Source organism: Ischnura elegans, chromosome 2 (assembly GCF_921293095.1).
Source record: "Ischnura elegans chromosome 2, ioIscEleg1.1, whole genome shotgun sequence".
NCBI lineage: Eukaryota > Metazoa > Arthropoda > Insecta > Odonata > Coenagrionidae > Ischnura > Ischnura elegans.
Window position 1 is genome coordinate 126,119,943 of NC_060247.1, and position 26,852 is coordinate 126,146,794.

Below are 26,852 nucleotides of genomic sequence, written 5' to 3' on the forward strand. Positions count from 1 at the left end.
TGTTTTCAAGTTCACATATTTGGCAGATAACAGAAGTGAGGGGAAGAGCGATAGTGTCTGCCGGGAGATGACAGTCGAGGACGAGGCAGCGCAGCGTCTCGACGAGAAGAAAGAAAAACACTAACGCGGCGTGTGGCTGGCTCAATCGCTCACTGGTGAGTTCAAAAATAAAGCAAGCTTTGTCCTTCGTGGTATAATGTAACAACATTTTCAACCAAAAACAAAAAAAATCCAATAATTTAAGCACGATAATGTTACTAGGTACTGAGCTATCACATTTGCCGGAGGGAAGCTAACTCACAAATGATCTACATACCTTCTTATCTTTCGAGATACCCAAGCCGGCTTCTTTTATTTGGTCTTAGAGCTGTATAGGAAGATATAGTGTTCTCTATGTGAATGAGAAACATTCTCAGGGCGCGGGGTTGTCAAGAAATTGTTCGCTATATGGGGATTAAAAATTATCCTATTTTTTGACGGACTGTTTTCATACCCTACGGAAAATTCCATACGATTCTTAAAGATATAAATTTTAACTTTCGTATTTAACGCTTGTATGAAGGCTTTAATCGTACCTAGGCTCAAGGTTTAAAATATATTTCAGCCTAGGCATATTTTATCTAATGAATGAAATCTTCCACCAATAGCTGCTGCATACTATTGATTCCCTTGTTTTCATAACGGATCGTTCCCAGCAATTGTTTTCATGCTGGGAGACAGAAATTGGAGCTCGGAACCAAATCAGGGACGTGCAGTGGGTGAGTTAATGGGGAGTTTTGGATAGGCTTTACTCAACAATTCGATCCTACCGCCCTAATTTTATTTATTTAATTGTATTTAATCCTCAACAGCCACACAACATGAAATAATGGCTTGGAACAAATTTCTTTTCGCAGCATCAATGGCTTAGCGGCAGTATTTTATTCTTTGGATATTTAAAAAGCTTGTTCCTGGGTAGGAAAAGGAGAAAATTATATAATATAATCGCTTAAAAAATATTTTAATACAACCAGTATCAGAGTAAACTAAGAAAAGCTTGCCTCGGAGTTAGGTATTTTCATAATCCCTTACTTTCTGGACAATGCCCGAGTCCAGAGCTGCCTAAAAAAATCAGCCTTGCTCTTCGCTCACGGAGATCTCCTGGGCTCAGCACCAAATTTGAAACTACATAGCCAAATAAACCGAGAGAGGCGAAATAAATTTTTACCCCGCGTACAGCCCGAGAAGATTTTTGCAAGTTAAATTCGCCAGAAAATAATAATATTATTAAGTTCGATAAATAAATATTACGACAAGTACAAGTTTTTCGAAGATAGAGGCGCAGATATAATTACAAGTTATGGAATAGGTGGTCAGTTTTTCTCTTACGCGTAAGTAATTTTGCAGAAATGAATGACAAGGTGTCAAGGTCAAAGGTATTAATATTTACATATATCCACCGTCATAAGTTAATTTTTGTACAACAGAGGAATCAAAATTTCACAGCATGAAAAAGTTGTTCTAAGCAGGAGTCACTCCGGCCGCCAAAACCTAAGGGCGCCTGGGATGGCCCGCCTAAGAATCGCACCTTCAAAAAGTTCTAACTATCTTCAAGAAATATGGGAAGGATTTTGAAGACATCTTTCAGTGGTCTTTGAGTTAGACACACTAATAAGCCCGTATTTCTCCAGCCACTCTCAAATAAATTTTCCAATGCACATTGATTAATTTTGGCCTCAACTGGAAACCGTTCTAATGAAAACAGTTTTTCCTTAGGAAAATAATGCATGAAAAAAATTCGGATGGGCGGTAAAATATTTTTATAAGATTCCATAGCAACAATTAATTATTCTCTCCTTTACCTTGGCTCTCTTTCACCGAAGGAGTCATGGATCTGGGCGTGGTGCTGTGCTACGTGGCGTGGTCAGTGGCGCTGGCCATCGCCCTGGTCATCATGGTGCCCGTCGTGGTCATCCTGAAGCCCCTGCTCTACATCTACGTGACTCCGAAGGGGCGCAGGGCCAAGAGGCTCATCGACGCCATCCCAGGGCCGCCACACCTGCCAGTCCTCGGCAACGCCCTCGACATCTGGGTCTCCAGGGAAAGTGAGTCCACTCGACTGTCAACAATTGAAGTTCTTCTGGCGCTTAGAAATGATATTTCTAGTTCCTAAGAAGTGCTTGCTTTACGCGAGCGTCGGGCATTTATAGAATGCATAAATTCATGGAATTTATTTAATACTAACGTTAAATAATGACCTAGTTACTACAGAGTAAATCCACATTACCTACCTGCCATGGAAAAAACTTTCCGTGGACCGTGAATCGAATCACAGACCTTTGTCTTCCCACCGCGCAGACAACTACGCGATGCAGTCACTTCATTCCCATGAGTGTTATTACTCCATACGCTATATTTCCGATTCAGATATATTTCCTCCCAAGAAATTAATCTGAATGTCACCGATGTTCACGCGTAAAGTTTGAAATTTATACAATCCATTAACCGCCTAAATTTAAGACTATTATCGAAAGTAGTGAGATTAGGTGCCCAAGTTTTTCTATAATCCTAATAAACTTTAACACGCACCTTACATGCGTGTTCTGGATAAAAAGTCAATTACATTATATTTTAAATATTTTTTCTAGTTTAATAGTGGAGAATGTATTACGCAATAGCATAATAAATTCATAGAGGAAGGAAGCCAGTGAGAAGTCTCATAACAAACTATTTGAGATTTAGGAATTCATGACCATGATTAGAACTGAGGGAAATTTGGGTTAATAGATTGGAAAAAAAATTCTAGTCCAAAGTTAAAAAAAATTAGGTTACCATAGTTGATTTTCGTATGTTTTTCTAATTTCACACAAAAATTTCACTTACTGATGTATCTACGACGTTATTGATTAAACATATTAATTAAGTATATAATTATTATTGCCAAATTAATAATTACTAGCAAATGCATTACAACTAATTAAAGCGATGTCAGTTACCAAAATATGTATACCAGATTCTACGATGGTTTCGACATAATTTATAAAGCAACAATTTTGGGCTTAAAATTTTAACTGAAAAGTCATTTACATCAAGGTCCCATTTCAAAAGAGTTGATTAATATACAAATCTGAATTATGCGCTAAGTATTGGCTACGGGCGTTGGAAACAAAAAAAATTGAAAATGATGTCTTCAAAGCTTAAGACACAACACAGAATGATAGATCAAGCAAAATCCACTAAAATACTATTCCCATGAGATGGAGTAGCTAACCTATTACATATTCTGCATTTGCATTATTCTTTATAGGAAAATGCTCCTAATAAATTAATCGTTAATGCATCGAAAATAATGAAGAAGCAATCCCTAGAAAACGTTTTCTGGGTTTTTCTATTTTAATGTTAATCTGAAAAGCTTTAGAATCTATTTTTCAACCAATGTTATTTCGAACATGCATCAAAATAGTACCCTTTAAATAACTGGTTATGTATTTTGTAGGGCTTAAGCATTACTAATCGCTCTCTTTTTGTTTACAATTTGCTATTGACAATGTGTGATTACTACCGGTGCAGTAGCTCAATTCTTCGCACCAAGGCTAAATGGTGCGGTAATCTCTCACCAATAATATAGGTTAAGCACACGCGTTAGGTGGTTTATAACAATGAGCCATAACCAATATACAGAAAATTAAGAACTTGCGCACGAATTAAGAAGTTAATTTTGTCCTCGAATTCCTGTATTTTAAATGTACCGACTGTGCCAATGATTATTATTCTTCACCGCGGTTAAATATAGTAAAATTATCTATCCCTTAAAAAAAAAAGCAACAAAATTTTCAAAATTGGAGTCCTACTATTAAGTTGAGCCGCAAAATGCCGATATTTATGCATAACATTCTCGTGAGATGGCTACCAACTATTGGGTAACATGTCCACTAACAATTCAAAGACTGTTTCAAGTTTGTCTTCGTGGCCGCACTATTGGAGAAATATAACAATTGAATACCACCCTTACGTGGAGTATAAAAATGTACGCATAAGTTAAGGATAGCTTCCGATGAAAAACCCACTCAAACCATTCAGAAATAAATCAATGATATCACTTGATATAAAGCCATTCCTCTTTATTTGCAGACGGAGTAAATCCAGATACTTGAACTTTCAACTGCGTTGGCACTTCACGCCCCGGAAATACCGATGCGTAAGGTCAAATGTGCAATCTAATCTTCTTTGTACATATGCATGAACAATATCATTTATTGCATAATTAAAAATTATCAGTTAATAGTAACTAAGAAGATATATGTATTTGATATCGCTTGAGTGTCGTCGCTTATCTGTAAAAGAAAACTACTCTAACACCCTTAACAAAACTAGGTGATAGATACGATTCGAGGAAGTATCTGCTTGATAATACCACGTATCCGGGACAAAAACTCTTTAAAGTGATGGATCATTTCCTGCTAAACCTCATCTTAGCCCAAGGAGAGTAAAAAAATAGTTTGATAATAATAAAACCCCAGAAACCCGGTTTTCAATTAAAGCTATCTTTAAAGAACATCTATTGTTTCTGCCCAAATGGGTGATGCTGGACAGATAGTCGCAGTATTGCCAACTCGTATTGTCGAGGGGAAAAACTAATCTAAGAAATGTTTGCTCCCCTCCTTTCAGGAATACTGGAATATCGCAATGACAACTGCAGAAAATACTATCCCCTTTACAAGCTGTGGTACCTTGGAGTCTTCATGATCGATCCAGTTGGTCCGGAATGCGTTGAGGTAAGGCACGCAACCACATTTTCATTGAATGTAGTCACAATTGCTGCACAACCCTGAATTTTCCTTAGTCACAATCGAGAGTTGCCCGATGACAGTTCTGAAGGAGTGGCAGAAAACCCTGCACCAGCATGGTTTGCAGCCAATCGCTGTCCCCAAAACGCACCTCAAACCCTCGCCCAGTCATACAACGTTGTCACATCCATATGAAACACCGAAACAAGCCTGAGCCACCAAAACAAGCCCTTTCCTCGAATCACCAAGACAAGGGATTCTTCCTTTGAATACTTCACGCCCTTCCGGCTCCTTCTTTCGCGGAACCCTTTTTTTTACATGTGACGTGAGAGTTTCCCTTTCTGAACCGGCAACCTCTTCCACTACTCCGAACTAGACCCTTCTACCTTTAATCAGACAACTCTCGGTGGCTGGACTGTAAATAAAAGCATAAATGCGATGCAAACAACCGCTAGACCAAAATAATGTACCAACAAAAAATAATCAATACGTATTTCAAAGGATAAACAAATTGTTTACCGTGATATTTTCCGATGGGTCAGTAGATGGTGGAAAACCGTCCGGGTTTCCGGACTAGCGACTGCGGGCGTCAAAATGATGAGCCGCTGTACTTTGCAAATTTATATCTGGGCTTGAGTTCATCCTAAAATAATGAAATATACGTCATTTCAAAGATAATTTTATTTCAAAATCCGATTCATTTTTCGTTTTACGAAAAATTCAAAAATGTAGCCACGCCAGCGCAATAAATGACTCCGCGCACCGTAAAATTAGCCGTTTTGTCAACTTCATGAATCAATAACTCATCCTAGGGAAAACTACAGCGTCTACAGCGTTCATCTCCCACGCTATGTTGCAAAAATATATTTAGATTAATTAAATGGCTTTTGAGTTGAGCTTTCGCATATTTTGTTGTTAATTTACGAAAAGGTTTTAAGATTATCTAGCCCTACAGTTTATCCCGGTAGGAAAAATAATACTGATAGACACACTTGTTAATTTATTTGTAATTTTTCTATGATCAATAATCTATAAAAATTTTGGTATGTCCGAATGTTAATAAATTCCATTAATGCCATGTTGCCTAACGGGGCCGCGCCGGGTCACTGCCATTTCCACTGCTAGCATATTAGGAACGGTAAAAAAATATACAATTTTCAGTTAGAATTTCATGGAACCCGCGTAAAATGCTTCATAAATTTAATTTCTACATGCGGTAAATTTTCTTTCATAACCATTAATGAAACAACTCAACTTCTTCGACTCCGCTACGCTTTGATAAAGAAATTTCTAACGCGCAAAGCGGACTTTTTCTCCTTCGGAAAACGTGTTTGGCAAGCTGGCAAAAAATGAGCGATGAAAATGGAGTTTTTTGTGCATGGGAAGAAAGAGATTACACGAGTGCGCTGGAAAACAAAACCTAGAAGCATTTTCTCTCAATTTACAACTATATGCTCATTGCTCACCGTCTAGGTGATGAATGAAGCCAAACTCTAACCTTAGCTATTCCAGCTACTAATACTTCAGCTTTCTCCTGTGAGCAAGCGAAAAACTGCAACATGTTTAAGTTTCCGAGCTCTCTGTTTCGTGGCGCAGGTCTTTGTCCCTAGGCATTCAAATTTTAATATCAGAGACAGTTTTTCCGATACCCGGATCAATAATAAACGGATTAGCCTGGTGACATCGAAGAGAGACGATTCAGAGAGATAAGACGCATAAATTCGTCTATTAGTGATGCAATTAATGATATCACTGTGAATTATAATGACAAGTGCAATCATACTTAAAAAATTATGGGTCAAAAATTGTGTACTATAGATGTAAAATAAATGTAACATGCGGAATTGTCGTCAAGGCACAACATAAATCAGATGCGACGAAATGCATGATCTAGATGTGAGCTAAGATAATTAGCATCGTACTTTCAGTTGTAAACGATACAATAAGCAGCAGTAGCAACTATTAAATCAGAATAACCTCCGCCTTGATGATAGGAATATATTTTATATTGGCGGTACAATCCGGTGTGGTGCGCCCACTCGTGGAATTGATTTTGACGCGCTCTGCGGATGGCTAATTGAACTTAACAAAGCGTCCTTTGCACCTACATAAATGCACACTGCAAAAATGCCTTGCAGAAAGGAACTCGGGTTCTCCACAGCGGAATTGGCTGCATGTCTCCCGGCGTTTCGATGAACGACTTGTTCTTCATCCTCACGGGATCTTCTGATCTCAGGATAAAGAACAAGTCGTCCTTCATAACGTTGGGAGACATGCAGCCAGTTACCCACTGCAGAACTCGAGAATACTTCTGCACCTGATTAGCCGGGAAAATCTAAGGTCTTACCGAATTTTCTTTACCGAATACCAAGCTCAAATACAAGACTATAGTTTACACTAAGAAAATTAGTGAAGCTCCTACTTGTTCTTCCGGGGCTGCCATCACTTTGGGCAATATATGCAAAAATAGCTTGCCTTTCAATCGTTACAGGCGATCCTTCGCAGTTCCAAGCACATCGAAAAGGGTTGGGTCTACGATTTGCTCCGCCCGTGGCTTGGCAATGGATTGCTCACGAGTAAAGGTGAGTAGATATCATTATGTATGATTAACATTGAGATGGCGGCATATTAATCTCCCCCCTCCTCTCTTTCGAGTTCAAGTGGAATCATTCTACATCACTCATTCCCTAAGTAACCTCATTTTCCCTATACTTAAAACAGCGTTAAAAATCTCTAACTCGTTACCCTTACGATATCCCCATTCTCCAAAGTTTTTACAAAGGAAACAAAATTATTTTTCGCCATCTGCCGCGCAGAAAATCCATTATCTATGTAAAAAATGCATTTAAATCCCTATTTAGGGTACCCCCGCCTTCTTCACACAGCTATCACAGTATTAGGCTTATCTACATTTTAACTTCCCGAATCTGCAGAGTGAAAATGATTATAAATTTTGTAAATCCATCTTACTCCAGAATGCATTCAATTCATAAACACCTAAGGTGAGAGTGCAGAATTCAATAAAAATCATTATGTCAAACAACGGAAGAAAAAAAAATTGGAGCGCTGATGAAAATTATCTCCCAACAAGGATAACTTGTGGTGACAAGTAAAAGAATGGAGTTAAATGCTAACTGGGTTTAAGGCATAAGCACGTTTCAATTGTGGACTCAGTCATCGTCCTCAGGGTAGATGAGTGTTGCTTTTTTCTAGGTGATGAATATAAATGAAATTTAAAAAAATAAGTAATTGCTACAGAAAGTTTAAGTATTCTAGTTTTCCCGTTAAAACGAAGGCGACCCTTTATAATCGGCAGGCGAGACGAGATCTCTGAGAAGGTTTCAGGGGAGGCTCAATTCACCTCATCAAGGGTGGATCCGGGATTTTTTTCTGGGGGGGTATGACAGGCAAAATATCTTCTCCTACTTGAGATTAAAAGCAGCAATTACAGTACGAAATATTCTCTTAATTTTAATATGAAAGTTATTAATCCATTATAACCCAATGTTGCTTCCTAGTAACATAAAAATGTGTACATTTTCAGCTCTAGTCAGGAAATATCCGCCTTCTTTAGTGCTGTAAAGGTTAACACCGAAATATGTGCTGCCACATTCATTATGATTAAGTGGAAATTTTTCTCATTTTTAAAATGAGAAGCCTTGAAATTTAATTTCTCGCAGAAACAGCTATGGGTTAGAGAGGGTTAGTATGAAATGAAAAGATTGAGACTCCGTAATTCACAAAACAAAACGAACGTAATGAGAACAGCATTAAAAAGTTTGGGGGAGGGTCACGTGGCCCCGTGCCCCTCCCCTAAATCCGCATATGCATCACATCACCTCCTCCCGTAGTTAAGTCACTGTTTCTGATGCCTACTTCTGACGAGATAATATTAACCCATTTTTACCTTGATCAACGATGATGAGCTTTCCTTTGTTGTTTCTAAAATACAGGAGAGAAATGGTTCTCGCATCGAAAATTCCTGACGCCCGCCTTCCACTTCAAAATCCTCGAGGAGTTCGTGCCGATGTTCGTGGACCGGAGTGCGGAGTTAGCGAGGAAGCTGGCCGCCAAAGCGGAGAGCGGAGAGCCCTTCGACGTGGTCCCCGTCATCTCGCAGTGCACCCTAGAAGTCATCTGCGGTGAGCACTCTTGCACTAACGGGTAGTGCTCTGCAAACCTCACTTATCACGGCTATCTATTACTTTCTTTCTAATTTCATTCTAATTAAAGAAACTGAGGCAGGTAAGATATAGCGGAATGACATCCTGGTTTAATGAAAAAGAGCGATGGTATTTTTCCACAAATTTATTTAACGAAATACGACGCTTTTCGACCGTCAGGTCACTTGACTTGAGAATGACCTGACGATCGAGACACGTTGTACTTTATTAAATAATTTTTTTGAAAAATTGGTACCTCTCTTTTTCATTAAATTCATCAAGAGTCTCAAAATCTTCGAAAAACCCATGAAAATTATCCGAAACGAAAAGAGAATCATAAAAATTCGTTGACAACAACTTATACAGTTATTTAAACAGTCTTTCCGTGGATATACGGAATTTTATGTCATAATAACATTCAATATCATAATCCAAGTTACATCAAACGAATTTGAAGTAAACGGGGCCTTACACAATAAGTCAACTAAACCGTAACACAGCTCAGTTATAATGAAAGAATATCATAGTCACCTCATTACCTTTATAACGTGACAAAATCGATTTCAGGATACTCCATGAGACAGAGGTAGAAAATCGTGGTTCTTAAATTACTTGTAAATAGTAAACAGAAAAGATGGTTGTTTAGGACTAACACGTCGTTCTTTATAGGGTTTCTATTCCGAGTATATTCATTAGTCTGAAATTTATTTGGAGGAATAGGCTCCCGACCAAAATTGCTCAGTGGCGATTTTGAGCTAGGTAAATAAAATATAAAAAATGAAGTGAACTTTTCCACTTTCTGATGTGGTGCCAATGACAAAGGAACACTTAATTTATCAAAGCTTTCACGGATATATTCGCGGAAAGTTGTTTTAGTCCTTCATCTTCCTCTGTAACTGCCACTTCTTCTCGCGGTGATCTTGTCGTAAAAATTCGCCGCATGCTTCCAGTCATTTAAGCTGATTCATTGATTATTTTCATCACCAAGTAAAATACCAAGCATGATAACGAACGAAATAAATATCTATTTTTCAGAAAGTGCGATGGGAATCAAACTGGACCGTGAGAAAAAAGAGCAGCGTGATTACATAGCGGCCATATACAGGTTGGTATTGCACACTTTCTGAATTGATTATGATGACGACTTATTATGAAATTAATGAAAAAATAATGCATGTGGTGGCACACGACCTACGGGAAAATTGCAGATTCAGTCCATCACGATTCTAATTTAGGGAGGAAAAAAAATTATAGTATCTATGGAACCCCTACATTGCCTTTTGCTATACAATCCATTTCTCTACTACTACTTTGCCTTTACTACACAATCCTTTTCCCTGCCCTATCAAAATAATTACAGATTGAAGAATTTCTTTATTAAACTACTAACGAGCGTGATGCGGCCGCTACCAGCGGGCTTCCCCCGCTCTTTTCAATGCAGGTCCACAGAGGGATAGGCGCGTTTCTAATTTTAAAATGTAGAAAAAAAAGGCAGGGTCTTATGTGCAAATTTAATATGAATATTCATGAATAAATTGAGGTCAGAGGACCTCTTTAAACACAACATTGGAAGTAATTACAGTATCCTTTGTTAAACGCGCATGATGACTCATTCTTACGTATCAACAGGAGACTTGAATGTGGAATCAGCCGCATTTTGATAAAAGTTATTTAAAGAATGCGAGATATTGTTGCAAATGAACAAATGTATCAGTTTGTGCGCCGTTAACGTCAGGAACATTTACCGGTTTTATTTTTGTTTTTTTTTTATTATTTAAAAACCAATTTTAGGAAACAATAGCAATACTTAGGAAGTCAGATATACCGTCCCATGTTCTCTGATAAATTCTGTGCATTTTGGTACCTCATTTGTAGAGTTTGGATGCGTATAAGTTGAGAAAAAGGTATCTATACAGTAGAAATAATATAGAAGATTTAACCGAACCGAAAATATTCCTTCATTTCAAAACATTCAGGCTTTTAGGAGGGTAAGGGGTCGAGCCGAATCTCACGTGGGGGTAGAGAATGTAGTATTGGTTTCAACTAGTCTTAAATAAAAATAATACTGGAAATGATTTTTTACAAGTTCAACGGAATCAAGTTCAGGTTAACACCAAAAATGAGCATTTTTAAAAAGCTTATGAGAGATTGGGGTGACGGGAGTCAACCAAAAAATCTCACGATATCTCACCATGGAGGGAGGGTCGGTCGAAAATCGCCTCACGTAATTAAATGGACAAGAATGAGAACCTAAGGGGGGTTCTTTAAAGGATACAACACACCGGGACCGGGACCCAGTAATACAACTGATACGCCCGCGCACCCGGGGAAGGGAGTGGAATGGGAAGGAAAAAGGATGAAGTCGCCGCCGCGATAGGAGCCCCTCGACGACTCCGGGGTAGGGATAGGGATGGAAGGGCGGTATAGGGTATGAGCCTCGCCGCTATGAGAGCGACCAGGGCCCACTACTAGCGGAACGCTTACTTTATTGTTCCAACGATTTTGGGAGATTTTATTATAAATAAGTAAAATCCAAAGATCAAATCGTTGGATAAAAAATCTTTGGATTGAAAATCGCCTCAAAAATTGGACATCCCAGATGAGTTTCAACCTGTTGAAAAAACAAAACAAGTCGTGGAATTGTACGAAGTGTTCAATTCACATACCATGGTTTTCCACCGGCTATCGACTGAATCAGTATCACCGAGATGTAGGTACAGCAGTGCATGCAACACGTGACTTAGCACGCTGTCACACGCATGGGTTCAAAGTTTAACAAAAGGGTTTATTACTAACCAATTATTCACTTACATTTTTTATTCATTCATCCACAATTTACAAGGATAAAATTCGCCAAGAAAAAAATCATCTGGCTTAGCCGGGATTCGTACCTAAATATAATTCTATTTTTCTGGTCATTGGTGTTATGACTTACGCTGCCAACCCATCTTTCTCTACGACGAAATTCAAATTATTTCTTTCTGGCAAATACCACTATGGTGTGCATGCAGTGTGGTCTACATTACATCACCACTGCTTCGTGATGTCGATTGCAGGTTCGGCGAGGTGTTGTACGAGCGGGCGATCACGCCGTGGTATGCCGTGGACTGGGTGTTTGGACTGACGCCACTCGGCCGGGAACACAAGAGGATCCTCCAAGTCCTCCACTCCTTCTCCGAAAATGTGCGTGAGAATATTTCGCGGAAACTGAAGCTTTCGCACATCATCAATTTCAAATTGATAAATCTATAAATTTGTTAGGGTGAATTCCGCGTATATTTTAATAACTTCCACTGACTTTCGGATGAAAAAGTATGAGGAGCCATTTTTGACTATGTTCAGTCTAAAAGTTGACTCGAATGGCGATTAAAAGAATGGCTCGTATCTGTGGAGAGTAAGGAGAGCCTTTCACGCTTTTGTGTTTGTTGCAAGTTCCACAAATCAAGAATTTTGACGCTAAGAAAGGTATAAATAAGTATTATTCTCTACATTATTCCGTAGTGCACATAAAGTTTGCCGTTTATGTAAGAATTAATTTTTACTGGATGACAAAATTACGCAGGTGTATCAATATTTTGTAATGTACTTTGAACAGAGGAATTGAATAGCTTCATATTCCCTTTTAAGACCCAATATATGTTCCGAATAAAAGCATAGTTTCAAAACTTTCTTTACATTCAGCTTCGATTAGAAGTAGCAAATAATTTGGTATACTCTCCAAAACTGAAATTTCCACTACGACAGTTAAGTAAACGAATATTTGTCCAGTCTCGATCAAGGTAAAACAGCTGCATCTTTCATTCTTCCTGTCAATAATTCAAAAATCGAAGCACAGAGCCCCAAAAATAAATACAAATAAATATGGCCTGGCCCTCGCAGGAATCCCCATCCCGCCAGAGTTGGCCTCTAAGCAGACCTCGCGTTAGGATAGCAGCGTCACGTACTAAGGACTGACCACTCTCACCTGAAAAGCCGCCTTAAAAAACTATACTTATTTTAAATGGCATATTTTAAACCAAAATATTACTTTGAATGGCACAGACTGGTTATAAACACAATGACTAAAAGAAGCTCGCATTATCTATCGCATCTCGAGCCTTTCCAAGAATACTGAGGGTAACAAGACCCCTTCCCACATCTCCTTGACAATAATACCGAAGTCAGGCATTTAATTTGGTCGAGTGAGACTTTTAAAAATATTGAAATGGTATTAGATTCTATTGCATTATATACTGCTGCACAAAATGCTAATAACACTTAAAACACTCTCATTTTCAGGTGATCAAGAGCAAGAAAATGGAGTACATCAGAAATAAAACAAGCAAGGCTCCAACCTCTGGCACCAGTGATATAAAACCTGGAAGTAAGACACAATTCCTCTCACAAGGGTACTTATTTGGTAGCATATATCCAAATAAAATATTAGTGAAAATTTTTCAATTCAGCCATGTCATTCTTTGCATATCTGTTTTTCCAATCCATGATACGACTTCGGTGATGTATCGCATACTGCTAGACACTATTAGAAGTGGTGTTTTTTTGCACCCTATTGCTTTTCATAGGGCTTCCAAAACTATTTTACTAAGATTTATAACCTGCGAATTTTCGTCAAACTTTGTCCTGCAAGTTTTATTTTAATATGTTCGCATTTCCTACTGATCGGTTAGTTAAAATTTATGAAATCTCCTCTCACTTATTCCAGAGAAGAAATTACGAGCCTTTCTTGAGCTGCTGATAGAATTGGCGGTGGAGGAGAGGCTGCTCACCGATGAAGAGATCCGAGAAGAGGTGGACACGTTCATGTTTGAGGTGAGGCTAAATCGACTACTATTGACTGTATACGCCTTCAAAATGGTTTAAACGTGAGCTTGACACCAGGGCAGCTATTTCGATCTTCACCGGCCCATTCACTCCAGACTCCGCCAAATTCTCTTTGATTATTATCAGCACGATACTCTCCAGTGGCTTAACTAGGAATATGCTTTGTGGAGAATAAAGGTTTACATCCCCCTACCCCAAGATTCCACCCTCCGCCCACCCGAGCAACGGGAAAATTTTTGAAAAATGACATGCCTATAAATACATTTTATTTTATTTTGGCACTTAAAGTGTAACTTTGAGCAGATGCTGTTATTATTTGGCGAAAAATAGAAGTATTTTTTTAAATTCCATGCGGCTTTAAGGGGGGTATATTACTCGGATTGGAGCTTGCAATTCACCATACTCGGCCATAAATAACCCCCCCCCCCCCATAGTCACGCCACTTATACTCCATTAATATGAAATGCAGCTCCTCTGTGATTGAAGTAACAGTGCTAATTTCCAAGCTCAAGTACACTTGAGTAAGCTTAAATATTAATAAGCTAGATTTTATCCACAGAAAACAGTACAAATGATTATCGATTCCGTCACATTTAATAATATCGCCGTTTATAGCCTCAATTATTTATGGCCGAGTATGGTGAATTGCAAGCTCCAATCCGAGTAATAATCTACATGGTCCGCAAATCTATCAATCCGAATTTGAGCTCGCCACTTCTGTCGACGTTCGATCATGCCTGGCTTCACTTTAGGAAAACACAAGCCTGTACGCCTGTTGGAGAATTACTACGCGTGAGGAAAGCCTCGACTTCCTAGCTGTATCAATTTATAGCTATAAATGTAATCGGTGCTCTAATCATTCCGAAATTTAAAAGAGTGAACGTGACGGAGTCCAGTTTCAACTTTCCCGCAACGGTTTAATATTCTCATCTCTGTTTATAGCCTAAATATAATTTTCGCTTCTTTTCAGGGACACGATACCACATCGATGGCAATCTGCTACACAATATTCATGCTGGCGAATCATCCGAAAATCCAAGTAAGTATTGTGATTCCAGAACTCATATCGTTTAAGAGAGTACTTTCCGACCCATAATTGTCTCCAGGCCACTCAGCCTGAAATTACATCGCATATGGACAGCATAAACCTCCACTACGCCTTCGATAAGTTGCAAACCTGTATCAACGCCATTCCTGTAGTTATTTCAAAGATGATCGAGCAACATGGTTTTCATAACAACGGTGGCCACTCCAATATCAAAATGACTTTCCAATACTTGCCGCAATATGATGACAATTTTTCATCAGGTTTAACGACACAAAATTTAATGAAGATTCGTCTTAAAGTTAAATAATATTCGATTGGCTGCTAGTAAAACTAGACTAGAAAATAGAATAAAATTAATTTATTAGATTTAAAAAAAATAGTTTTGAAAATGAATTTAAATTGTTACAAAGCCTAGATGTCATCTTAGAAATGGGATGTTCATTTATGGAAGATAGTGAGGCGTCAGAGGATGGAAAAAACTCAATTTTAATTTTACAGCAAAATGTATTTTCCCAAAAACTTTCGCCGACTTTTAGGGCGACCACCTATTGAGAATGCATTCATATTTGCCCCATCTCTTTCGGACCACAACGCTCTCAAGATCTCTAGCTGAATCATTCTTAGCATTGCATTGAGGTCCAGATTTCTGATCAATGGAGTGCTACTGCTCAAACGAACTTTTACGTATACTGTGCCCTTGTATCCATTCTAAAGCTCATGGATCATATTGGCGGCGTTTCCTTCATGCATGTGGTCTAAACTTGGACTATACGATGCCTAATTCCTGCTGTTCTCTTTCTGAATCAAGTTTTGGGCTTCTGGGGTTAGTTTCCATTTATTCCAATCTTTCTCCATCGAGGCGGACGTTGGCCACTTTTTTCTTTCTCCAGCATACACGTCGGTTCTGAATCTCTTGTTATAAATTCCAATTCTGTGTTTCTAAAAACAGATCTTAAATAGTTCAGTTAATGCTAGATTTCCAGTTCTTGGCAACATTTTAATTTATCTTTCGGGAGGCTACAAAGGCGGACTACACCAGCTGGAAACCACTCGTTTACAGTGGTTAGACTATCCAGACTACACAGTCGTTATATCCCTTTCCAGGAAGAGGTGTGGAAGGAGGTTCAGTTCAGCCAATCTGGTGGTGCCACGGGTGGTAGCAATGTGGAGTCCATGGGAGAGCTCCAACTCCTGGAGCGATGCATCAAAGAGACGCTGAGGATGTATCCAAGCGTGCCGTATATAGCGCGACTGCTGGCCGAAGATTTGGAAATGGGTAAAATATAATCTTAAGATGAATTTAATTTACGTGAAATGCTAGTCTTCAATTGGATATCAGAGGATGAACGTACGTGAAGCTTCACTATAACTTCGGCTATTTTGAATCGATGGGTGACGGGGAAACCACCGGAAATGGCGTAAAAATACACTTTTACAAATAAGTAAATGGCAAATACACACCTTGAGTGAATACCCGCGATTCTTTCTGATCCAGGCTGTGACGATTTACTCTTTAATTGTAACCAGTGGTGGACTAACCCCTAACTCTATACGAGACATGTAAGTATTGCATATCAGGGGTTGCATATCAGGGGATTTTTATAAGGGTTGGTTAAGTCAATGGCATTTTTCTTTCAAAGAAGTACATAGAAGGCCTTCTAAAAGCAATCAAGGGTCTACTTAAAGTCATTTTATAATTAATTCTCGATACCATCCTCAATAACGCGAAATAATTGAACCATGCATACAACCTTTTGGGATTTTTTCCAGCATATAACTATATACCCTATTAGGTGATTTCTAAATAGCAACCGTGCGGATAGAGTACCCGAATTACGCTATTAATCACCACGCACAAAGCAACTTGCCTGTGAAATTCAATTGTTCTTTTTTCAAAAATGTTGGCGTTCAACAATTTGTACCGCGGAAATTGAATAAGAATGGGACTTAGGGCATATGATATCGATCACAAAAAGTTTTATTTCTTGGGATACAGGTAGCCTATACAAGTGTTTCAGAGCCAATACAAGTGTTCCTGGTGTCATGATCGAATCTCTAAGTAATTCATAACAGAGCGCTATAGGAGGCTGCGCAGTATTCTAAAGTCGATTCAAGCATTAAAATCCCCAAATTCCATATTATGATGGAAAATTAAAAATAAATACAGATTCATAGATTTTATTTAAAGTCAGAAACATCTCCTTCCTTATGAGAGTAATATTCAATGGAAATAAAATGATTAATTGAAATACACACCAAGTGAACCGGCTCCAACGTAGGAATCAGGCAATCTTCCCTGACACTGAAAGAGAGACGGAAGATCACATTATCTGAGATTTAGCATTTCAATCACTAAAAATTGCACTTTTTATGTCAACTGTGAGGACTGAATTACCCAATCGGACAATAAAATTACTTTTAAAAACCGTCAACTGAACAATGATTAGCGCAACGCCTTAGTATGCGAAGCTGATTTTTAAGCCCTGCTTACCAGGGCGGATTGGCAAAATCAATTTTTTTCGGAGAGATCAACTCCATTCAACAAAAAGTTGTGGAACACAATAAAAATAAGGCCAAAAATATTTAATACCTCTAATTCAACCCAAACATCTCTCTCCATGACATGTAATGCTAAAAAGGGTATATAATTTACAATAGATTAATTTTTGTCATTCCCAATAGATTCCGTCGAGTCAAATTAAAACAAAACTGTTGCCCATTTTGTCGTTTCTGTGACCATTTGGCCAAAAATTGACCATTTACAGCGCCTGAGAGGAGATCTCTAGGCAACCCAGACGCAGAGCAGCGTCGCGGCGCTGAAGGACGGGCTGCTCATTAGAGTGGTTTGGAAAAATCAGTTTTATTTCAAATCCATCTGGCCCAATCAAAAAAGACGATGAAATGATCAAATACTATAAGGCCAAAAAAAATTGAGACGTCTTGTGACCTGTGAACCCCTGACCCCTCGCCCATCGATCATTTATGGGGGGGGAGGGTAAAATATCGGAAAATTTAATACTTCATGGTCATTCCCAATACATTTAACCGAGGTACCGCCCTTTAGATTTTTTTAAATCGTGTATTTTTATGTATTTGCCACCGCTTCGCCAAAAAAATGCCAAATTTAAGTGCGCGAAGAAAATATTCCTACGCCCACGCAATGTGGCGGATAGTAACGCGGCAGGCCGCTCGAGTCCCCTCCTGGCTAGCCTCATCCTCCCTTCCACACTTGGAACTCACCAACGCAGTGCTCATGGCTCTTGCCCGCTCGCCGACGACGACGTATCAAAATTCATTTTCAATTCATGCGTGTTTCGTCGCGAATATAATTAACACGCGATAAAGAAATAATTGCAGGGGAACAATAAAGGCTCAGGTCATGAATTTCATATTCCTCTCTTTCTGCAGGTGACTACACGATCCCGGCCAATACTATGATAAACGTGGCCATCACCGGCATCCATATGAATTCGTCTGTATTCCCAGACCCGGAGACCTTCGATCCAGACAGATTCCTTCCAGAGGAAGTGAAGTCGAGGCATCCTTACGCTTACATCCCCTTTTCAGCTGGGCCCAGAAATTGCATTGGTAAGCACAAACGGGAGATAAACGTATTTCCAAGATGACGATGAATCTTCGGTGTTTTTCTAGGAGGAAAATGGAAACAATTAAAAAAAGCAGTGCGAAATAAATCACTCAGTACCTAATGTTCCACAAAAACATTTATTGTCCCGACCCTGGGTTTCAACTAGTACATAGTCATTATCAAGATGAACAAGTGGTTCACCGCGAGCCCCTTAAGCCTGAATCACACGATCATTTTCTTTCGTCGCGAAAAGTCATCACTAGAGCGATCGCTCCAGTGATCATTTTTCTGAATCACACGGTCCCTCCCGCCGTCTCCTTTCGCATCACTTCCGATATCACAGCTCGTTGCCATAGCACCCGCATCAAGAAAATATATAGCGTGTTTGTTTATCTACGTCGTTCCCACGATTGCCAAACTTTGCGCTGCTCCATACGGGCATGCGTTCTGATTGGCTGATATGGGGTTTTAGCGACGGTAAAAGCGACCGGACGAGTGATAAAAAAAGTGATGGGAATCCTCATCATTAGAGTGATCGCGAAAAAAAATTGGCGGAAACGATCATTTGCGAATGATCACTCTAGTGATCTTGATAGTGATCATTAGGAAATGACGGATAAAATGATCATGTGATTCAGGCTTTATAAACACAGAGAAAAGGGTGGGGAAGGAGTAATCAGGCGAGGTGTGCATGACTGGTCCGAAATGAGAGGGGCGGGAGGGGAGAATCGTTAAGGAATTGAATCTTGCGGGGCCGGGGAGAAATGTAAGGAAGCAATAAAAGTTTTTTTGAGCATTAATAAGCTATTTATTTCGCCCTATGTATATGTGGCTCCACCAAGTGAAGCCTGAACACTTGATATAATTTAAAAAAAAATTGCAAAGCATTGCTCGCGCATGGAGCCTTAGCATTTTTATTTTTTCAATTATGCTCTTTAAATACAATACCCTGGGTTTAAGTTATTTGGTAATTAAACTGAATAAGAATCGAAATTTTTCGAAAAAATGTTTTACCCAATTTTTCAATTACCCTTTCCAAAAACAATAACTTGAGTTTAAGTTATTCGGTAAGTAAAATGAATACTGATTAAAAATTTTCTAAAAAATGAGAAAAAAAGTAATTTCTCATGCATATGAAATAAAATCGATTCCTATATCCCTAGTTGGATAGCTTTGAGTTCCAAATTATTTCCAGCACTTGAACATATGCCTCTGTAAATACCTCATTATGGCAATACCATGTATATTATCCAATGTAATATAAAGTGGTTAAAACTAGTTCTGAACAAAACATTGCAACCAATTATTTATGTTGTTTTTCAGGCAAAAATCATCCATTGAGAAAGATGCTTCGTGAGGAATTAACTATCGCGATTGAATTATGAATTATCGTTGTAATATTTTAAATAACTCCATCCATATGCTATACTTTGATCTTAGACTGTAATATTCAACAATTTTTACAACTAGTTAGAACTTTAATGAGATATTTACTTTTAGGTCAGAGATTTGCTATGCTGGAAATGAAGGCAGTGTTGTCAGCCCTGATCAAGAACTACAGAATCGTCGCCGTAGACAAACCAGAAGACATCCAGCTGATGCACGACATAGTGTTGAGATCAAATAAAGGTATTAGGATCAAATTGGAACCCAGAGAAAATAAATCATGAATCAAGTGCTGAGTGGAAGAAAACCAGGATCAACTTTGGACTCAAGAAAGTCACGGACAAATTACCACCAGATACCATATCAGCACCGATTACGGCCTGAAAATACTCGTTATTACTAACTAAAATGTATCATTACATCACCAAATCACTTCTCCTCCTTTAAAATTTATTTTGATAAATGCCTGTTTTAAAATTCAATTGCTTTTCTGTTAATTGTAATACTAACTTAAACAAATATAATAACCATATGTTCATACTCCAACGTTTTTTTCTGTTTTCACAGGTAGTCTTTTAATAATCGGGGCCATGCAATAACCAGTGATAAAAGTCAACAGGTCTAGAGTAAAATTCACTAACTCTTGATTAACTTTGTGGTATTCCATTATTTTTTTCTGGATATCACAAAATTACTTACAACATGATGATAATTCATTGATGCCCGGGTCGCGCTGAGTAAAAAATAAGTGGTATAAGTAAAAAAAAATATCCAGAAAAAAATAGGTCTAGAGTAAACTTTATACGGAGGATGCATAGCTCAAAATTACATAAAAAGTAATTACTGGTATAGCTATTTTACTTGAATTTGTTTCCGTCATGAGATTGGTTGTTTATTGTAAGATCAAGTGCTTTTCCGGTACACATAGTGAATAAATTTCTCTCAGATTCCCCACCGGTTTGTCTTCCATCACTGCCAAGTTTTCGATTCCCAACTGGAGAATCTTCGTCGGGGGTGTATTCTGAACAGTTCAGAATTTATGAAGACCTGATGTCGACACTCAAGTTGGGAGTCGAAACGTTGACAGTGATGGAAGAACTCACATGGTGGAGGACTCGAAAGAAATATATTCGAACAATTACATTTTTGACGTTGAAAATCGCGCGGATGTGATGATAAATGACAAAAACTTCTTTCCCTAATAATTTTATGCAATCAATGGTGCAACGACCTAACGCGAATCACTCGTGAATAGAATTTCAAGTGAATTCATGTATACATGGGGTTACAACTACATATACATAACACTGCCTTTCATGGTGATCAATCTCCGAGGATTTATTTTTAGCAACTTCAGACGTTTTCCAGAAAAAAATATAATATCTACATAAAAGGTCAACCCACCCTATCAATCACGGGTAATTTTTACTTCGCTCGGCAGGTCGCTAACCAAAATTTAATGTGTGTAGGTCTAAATGACATCGGCAGCCCAAATCTAGCCGACAATTCCTGCTGATCGCCGTTGTCGAAATTTAGCGAAATTTTATTGCATTCCCTTATCTTACGGCAATAAAAATGTAATTAAAACTCACTTCAATTAAGTGACAATAAGTTGAATGGAATCTGTTGATTATTAAAGTCCCCTTCAGTAGACTTCAGAGCAAAGCGAAACAAAATTCACGATCCCCACAAAAATCAAGCAAAACATTATGGATGTATATCGGTCACCCTCTATGAATTCCTCTCGATGTATGAGACCTCACGAGAGTAAATCAAGAAAAGATATTGCGTGGCGCGTGTCAAGTATCAGGTATATTCACGCTGTTTCGAAAAACTGAGAGAAGGCCCTTATCACAAAATTCAAGGATAAGATAATTTTATAACCGAAACCTACCATTCACATGGACTTTAATCTCCTGAGCAACCGAATTACAAGAGATAGCAGGTAACTGTTTGTACTGGAGAGTTTCAATCGTTCCTATAAACGTTGAGAGTATACATACAATGAATAATCTCCCATTTATAGCTTCAACCATCACTATGTGTAGGAAATTCTCCTCTTTAATTGATCACTCAGCATTTAATCGTTATTTTTTGAGACATTTATCCCTACTCAAATAAAGGTTTTGGGTTCCTACCCTGGTCAATGGAGTAATCTCCAGCATGTTCAGGCTGTTCAAGACTTAAGTTGAAGAAAGACCGGGGTCGTACGTCTACCTTGTAGGCACTTTTCTCGACATTGTGACGGGCTGTAAGTATTTTAAATATGTCTACGTTAAAGTTAAAATTAATTGATGACTTCTTTTCCTTTATAAATCAGTACAACTGAGCAATATTTTTATAAATCATTTTGCTACAAAACATTTAAAATGAACACGGTCATGGGAAACCTACCCCTACTTTCAGAATGTTAAATTCATAAATGTTTTAACCAAAACATCAAAATGATGTAGTATAATATATTGTAGTGCCTTCCTAAATAAAACACGCTTTACCGTAACAAATGAAATAGAAACGCTTCGCCCGTCATTTTGAAATTCTATTACAGATGAAGCGGTATCTGTAACATTTGTTGGTCTTTTAAGTTAGACAGAAGGTATAAATGTATTTCTACGTGAAAAAAATCAAATTATATTTTAAAGGAATACGCACCATAAAAATAAATAAGGTGAAGCCGACAGAAAAAAATTCGAGGGAATATGATTAAGTAAGCAGAGGATATCCGTTAAAATGACGTCTGGCCTGGTTCTTCTAGTGGTAACTCATGACGGTTTGAACTCTCAAGAACTCCACTTACCAAGATGGAAACCCAAGAACTCTACCGCATCCTCCGGCAGACCCTCAAATCATTTATTCGTCACGATTGCCAATATTTCAAGACTAATGTTGATAATACACAGGTTCACACAGTCATTTTGCCAATATATGACGAAATTTCCAAGCTATATTATTACACACCTCCAATATTGAAACATTATGACATTCCCATGGCTTCGCCCTAGTTTTTCCAACAATTTTTCTGGCCCAACAGCCGTCACGGGTATAGAAAAAACTCAAGGGGGGGAGCGCAAAAGATATTTTCAGTAGCCCATACTTTATCGTAATGAAAAATAATCAAGTTACATGCATAATTTGAGAGTATATTTATTATTATTTATCATACTTAAACTGATTATACACATACAAGACAGTGAATTCGGGAACCCAGGGCGGGCCCGCATGGGGTACACTCATGAGGGTCGGGAATCCAGTCAGAGACTTAGGCCTTGGGTACGATACTAGCTTATATGCCCGCGCCATCTCGAGAGGGGAAGGACAGAGGAAGGAAAAGGATAGAAGGCATCGCCGCGATGAGAGCCCGACGACACCTCCAGGGGAAGGATAGGGAAGGAAGGGCGGGACAGGAAAACCCTCGTCGCTATAGAAGCGACCAGGGCCCACTACTATACAAGACAAATAAAAAAGCTATAATTGTGGATCTACAATGTTCGGCAATGCGGGCAGCCCCACGAGGGGGGGCGCGCCCCCTACGCCCCCATAGGTATCCGCCACAGCCCAACAAGCGATTATGAGCTAAGATGAATTGTCGTATAATCTCGGAAGAACTCTTAAATGTCTCAATGAACATACTGAAAGCTTAAATTTTATCTGAAAGTAGCATCAAACGTGCACGAATAAAATTATCCAAATAACGCATCCTCCATTAATATACATAGGTAATAAACCCTCAATAGGGTCTTCCATCGATTCAATTAATAGATAACAAAATAGATATTATGCGAGAAAAAAAAACATTTCTCCTTTCAGCTATTCACTCCTAAATTAAGAAGTTGAGGTTACTTTCACGTTTAAAAATTTCATCACACCATCAAGTATACGATTCGTCCTCTTGAAATAGGCGAGTTTATAATGTAACGACTACGCCAGTTTAACTGAACGGGAGCAACCAGTGACGTCGATAAATTCTCCCCTTGAAAAGGTTAAGAACTTCGTTCGACGTTTCACTTCCTAAAGAAACCAGAGGATTAAATAATTTTTAAATATCTTATTTCTATACATAAAGGAAAAGCGCCAGTGAAATTACTTTGTAGAAGGAACTCATTTCCCAGCAAAATCTATGCAAGGAAATCGAAGACTATTTCCAATCCCTTTTTGTCTCCTCCTATTATGGTAATCACCCTGACTTTTCCACGACTTTAAAGTCCTATGTGGCGGACGGAGTGCTGTACATGATATTTATTCCAAGAAAGGATCCCAAGTAAGGATCGGGACTCTTCTGAAAATCTCAGCCACCATAGCGACGCGTCGGTCTCAGCCAACCCTGGCCCACGGGGGCAGGGTCGCCTACATGGGGAAATTTATGACCTAAGTCGCGCCATAAAAAATTGTGATTGGGAGAGCAAGAGTGTTTAGTTATTCCAGCTGAGAGGCTGGGGTTTGGTCCTTGCGAATAAAATCCTCTTCCCGCACATTAACGCAATGATCAATTTTTGCAAGGTGAACGAGCGCTCGGATATATAATTCGGCAATTTGAGTTTTTTCGTTTTTAATTGCATCTTTGAGGCCGTAGAACTCAGAGGGGAGTTTTTTCTTTAATGAATATTATATTCCAGCGGGGGGTGATTACTTTATGGGTGGGGGTTTGTAACCCCCGGGGTGAGTAGCAAGTAGGTACACTAAATTGGATTTATTAGGGGATTTTTCATCGGGGGTTATGGCACCACCCCAAGCACACCAACCCCTTGGAATTTGGGGGGTTAACCCAATTCAAGAGGAGAAGTTTCTATCCCGGAAATTTTTTTAAATTGAAACTTCGAAGAACTTAAATTAAACCTAATTCTGATGACATTTTTGTGAAATACTGAAAGCCATTGCCACCAGTAAGCGAAGCATTACCGCCACGATATCGATTTGGCTATTTTTTCTAGAGGGCCCATGAGACTTTGTAAGACTTAATCCGTGAACTTATTAAAATATAATGGAAATCTGTGACGCAAGTCCAAAAAACTGTCACGGGCGAACAGAGACATGATGGCTTGATGAAGACAATCGCCGAAGGACAAGTGGAAGGCAAGAATGGAAAAGGAAGACCCCGAACAAAATATATGGAACAAGTAAAGAGAGATGTGAAAGAGAAGAAATACGTAGGTGTGAAAAGATTAGCTGATAGGAGAACTGAGTGGAGAGCTGTGTCAAACCAATCCTAGAATTGTTGACCAGTGACGATGATGATGATGGGCGAACAGAGAGCGTTAAAAGAAATTAGGCTGGGAGACGCTAAAGACTCAGAAGGCTGCGCGCTAGGCTTTGGTTGATTGAGAATTTTAAAATAGGTATGTTTCGGAACGACACGGACAGCATCATATTAGCACTCCACTATATTCCCAGTTCCGACAAAAATGATAAATTAAAATAGATATTTTACCGGACGGATAGATATGGGAATTCGTTTTCCCCCGAGTAATAAAGGACTTTTATAAATGCTCGGCAGAACTTCGTTGGATTATTTCCTTTTTATTCGTCAAGGAATTGTGTCGTAACACCCCCTGCCACACGCCTTTTGAGGTGGCTGGCGGAGCAGTACGTAGACCTACTTAGGTTAGCCTCCTGGGGGAGACGGAATCCCATCCGGAGATATAGGGCCGGATTTAGGTGCCCCGGGGACCATTTAGGTGGGAGGCGGGGAGGTGCCACTGGTGGCGTTCAACCCCAAAGGATTGTTTGTATCAGCAGTGTTAACCATTCATTTAACATCCATGAGCGTATCCAGCGAGGGGCAGTGGGGGCAGCTTTCCACCCCTCCGCCCCCCTAGAAGCAAAAATCGCAAAAGTCTTTAAGCAAAATCAGTACTGAATTGAAACGAAAGCAGTCAACAAATTTTCTTTAAACCTACGAAAAATTATATGTATTAGTATAAGATATGTAACTAAAATAAAACATTTTTTAAGGAAATATCTCATAAACTAATGAGACAACTTGGCTTGCTCCACCCTTGACCATGGCTTGCCCCCCCCCCCTTATTTATGATCCTGGGTACGCCCTTGTTAACGTCACTGTTGACGACTGCATGTTAACCAAAAAACAACCCCAGCTTCACTCAGTAACGGATACAGAAAAAACTCAACAGGAGGGAGAGCAAAAGATATCTTGAGCTACGTTTACTTTTTTCGTAATCACAAATAATTAAGTCACATGCAAAATTTAAGAAAGTTTTCTTGGAACTGAAAACAAGCGTATACAAGACAATGCCATCATATGATATAAAAAAAGTTACAATTGTGGTTCTGCAATGTTCGGCAATGTGGGCGGCCCCGCAACGGAGGGGGCGCGCGTCCCCCAGATGTATCCGCCACTGGCTTCACTCCGAATCCCCTCATACATTATGGTTATTTGTGTTTTTTTCCGATTCTGGGAAGGCGGAATATTATATATTGGCGGAAGGCTCACGCTTGGTGGGTGGCTCAGGGCTCGGGCCCCTCGGGTCCCCCGGTTGATCCGGCCCTGGCGAGACCCCACTACCTGCGCCCACAACCCCGATTCAATCCCATATCTGACCTCGGTGCCTCGGTCACGGACCTAGGGGACCTAGGTGTGTAGAACCATTTCCAAGGACTTCTTCGGTGCCTGGACCCGCAGAGCCATCTGGGAGAGAAGTGAGGAACGAAATTGAAGAGACGCGGGAATCGTATTTGAGCGATGCGCAGTGATCGGAGCCGCAGGCAGCCTCCTTCGGTCGCGTCTGCGTCCTTGATAGATAACCGCCTCAGTGCTCTCCTTAGCCGTCCGTAGCTGCGAGGAAGCACCGTGAGATCAACTTCTTCTCGCCTACTAAGGTTAGTCCGCTTCCTAAACGCCGAATAACCTCCTTGAATAACAGTTTGTTGGATGAGTAACGACCAGAAATACATGTCGCCGCTTATAAACTACTGCACCCTTAACACATGGAAGTTGATCATCGAAATAGTGGCCCATAGAGATACGATTGTATGAATCAATTCGATGTGTACGCGCTAAACTGTAGGCGAGGGGATATAAGTCGATGAAGCATTTATAGGTATTTTGCCTTTTTTCGCCACGAATA

General features: G+C 39.3%; 1 protein-coding gene across 1 annotated transcript in view; it reads left to right on the forward strand.

The window, feature by feature from the left end:
- Positions 1-26,852, forward strand: part of LOC124153250 — a 57,264-nt gene continuing 30,412 nt past the window's right edge. The window contains exons 1-13 of the mRNA XM_046526350.1: positions 1-155; positions 1,863-2,084; positions 4,648-4,754; positions 7,258-7,348; positions 8,720-8,908; positions 9,965-10,034; positions 11,986-12,112; positions 13,208-13,292; positions 13,632-13,738; positions 14,721-14,789; positions 15,903-16,074; positions 18,207-18,386; positions 19,885-20,053. Of these exons, the coding sequence (XP_046382306.1) occupies positions 1,868-2,084; positions 4,648-4,754; positions 7,258-7,348; positions 8,720-8,908; positions 9,965-10,034; positions 11,986-12,112; positions 13,208-13,292; positions 13,632-13,738; positions 14,721-14,789; positions 15,903-16,074; positions 18,207-18,386; positions 19,885-20,053 (1,583 nt within the window). The 5' untranslated portion in view covers positions 1-155; positions 1,863-1,867. The remainder of the gene's footprint in view (positions 156-1,862; positions 2,085-4,647; positions 4,755-7,257; positions 7,349-8,719; positions 8,909-9,964; positions 10,035-11,985; positions 12,113-13,207; positions 13,293-13,631; positions 13,739-14,720; positions 14,790-15,902; positions 16,075-18,206; positions 18,387-19,884; positions 20,054-26,852) is intronic.